Source organism: Cyprinodon variegatus, unplaced genomic scaffold (genome assembly GCF_000732505.1).
Source record: "Cyprinodon variegatus isolate N-32 unplaced genomic scaffold, C_variegatus-1.0 Scaffold1311, whole genome shotgun sequence".
NCBI lineage: Eukaryota > Metazoa > Chordata > Actinopteri > Cyprinodontiformes > Cyprinodontidae > Cyprinodon > Cyprinodon variegatus.
Window position 1 is genome coordinate 97782 of NW_015151764.1, and position 2111 is coordinate 99892.

Sequence of the window (2111 nt, forward strand, 5' to 3'; positions counted from 1 at the left end):
GTCTCCCACTCTGTCTCCCACTCTGTCTCCCACAGTGGAAGACAGAGTGGGAGACAGAGTGGGAGACACAGTGTGAGGCTGAAACCGGAGCTTTCGGATGTCCATCCGTCCAAAGATGGACAGGTCTGTCCGTCCGTCCAAAGATGGACAGGTATTTGTCTCCTGTTAGCGGCCTCTGCAGGCTGAGTACATTTATTCCAGACGTCTCTGCTGCTAACGGCTGTGATGAGGAGGATGAAGCTTTTCCAGCGACATGTCAGCCTCTCTGTCGTTTACCCAATAATTCCTTTATTTACTTAATGTCATCTAATTGCTGCTGTTTGATCTCAGGGAGGAAGGATGATGAAATAACGAACCACAGACTAGTGAGAGATAAGGATGGATGCAGAGTGATGTATTCCTGAGTCCGTCCACATGGAAGACGCCTCCTCTCTCTTAGAGCGAGTCACTACTTCCTTTAATAAACGCCTCTTTGAACAGCTGATTGCAGCATTTAGTGCCGCGGCTGTTAAAAGGACCTGAATCAGGAGCAGTTTGATGGTTTAACTGGAAACACAGGCAGCCTGCATGCAGGGAAAACACATCAGGCTTTCTGTTTTTTACTAAGCATTTATTTAACTAAAAAATTTTTTCTGTGAATTTGACATCATTGTTCTTATTTCAGCTTAGATCTAAAAATAAAAATCAGACGTATCAAAACCAATCGTATACACTGAAAAGTCGATAAATTGAACTAAATATTTTTTAGTGTACCTCATTAGATATATAAACCTGTACCACATGATTGGAATTATTCAATTAATCAATATTTGACTTATAAAACATCAATAGGGATTTATCATCCTGACCCAGTGCTGTCATGTTATTAACCTCATATATGAGCTCCAACAGTAGAAATGGCCACGCCCACCTAGCCTGGTGATGTCATCATCCACAGTTGTAGCGACATCTTTAAGGACGAAGACGCACCTTCCTCTTCACTGACAGCATCTTATGCTAATCGTTAGCATTGCTAACATTAGCCTAACAGCTGGCTAATGCTAATTCACAAGGATGTTTGTAATTAGGAAATGAGCTTTGTTTGACTAGCTCGCTTCATATTAGCCATTCTTTGCTAATCCTGAAGGTAAATCATTTAAAGTAAACTTATAAATGTTATTTATTATGTGAGCAAATTAACCTCAGCATGAGCCTCTGATTGGCTTACTGGTCGTCATGACTACAGCTAACCAATATAATCCGTACAGGCAGTGAGTAATAGCTAATTATTAGATGGTGCAGATTATGGTGGATTTAGAGGTGTGTTGATTGAAGAATAAGGATGTATACGCTGCATACCCTGGACTGCACCACTGCTCTGCAGTGAGCAGGACGTTGATGGCCGCCGTCGGCCAATCGGGGCCCGTTGTGGTGAGACGGAGCAGGTTCTGGGCAGGAGAACCGCTGAAGGAAACGTTCTTAAACTGATGAGCAGAGCTTTTCTCTATAGCAGAGCAGCACGGTTCTGCATTTTGATCATCGTCCTCCTCTAATCGTCTTCCTCTAATCGTCTTCCTCTCATCGTCCTCCTCTCATCGTCCTCCTCTCATCGCCCTCCTCTCATCGCCCTCCTCTCATCGCCCTCCTCTCATCGCCCTCCTCTCATCGCCCTCCTCTCATCGCCCTCCTCTCGTCGTCCTCCTCTCGTCGTCCTCCTCTCGTCGTCCTCCTCTCGTCGTCCTCCTCTCGTCGTCCTCCTCTCGTCGTCCTCCTCTCATCGTCCTCCTCTCCCCTAACGCTTCATCTGATCAGCATGTTGTGTTGCGCTCTCTTACACCAGCTGTTTCAACATCAGCTCTCTGCAGAGCGTGCTGCAGCATGTCAGCTATTTCACACTCTTCATACCAGCAGCCTGTCTCTACTGGCCAGCAAACAGAGTCCGCTTCTCCTGATGTCCTGGAGGAGGAAAAGCGTTTTCTGTCTGCTCCTGCCTGAGCTCCTTCAGGCTGTTAGGAGAAACGCCATCTCTGCTCCGTCCATCCCTGCTCCGTCCATCTCTGCTCCGTCCATCTCTGCTCCGTCCATCCCTGCTCCGTCCATCTCTGCTCCGTCCATCTCTGCTCCGTCCATCT

At 46.8% G+C, this 2111-nt stretch overlaps 1 protein-coding gene across 1 annotated transcript in view; it reads left to right on the forward strand.

The window, feature by feature from the left end:
* Positions 1-2111, forward strand: part of LOC107102749 (talin-1-like) — a 60225-nt gene that overhangs the window by 3035 nt on the left and 55079 nt on the right. Inside the window, exon 2 of the mRNA XM_015402165.1 lies at positions 36-123. Within this exon, the coding sequence (XP_015257651.1) occupies positions 36-123 (88 nt within the window). The remainder of the gene's footprint in view (positions 1-35; positions 124-2111) is intronic.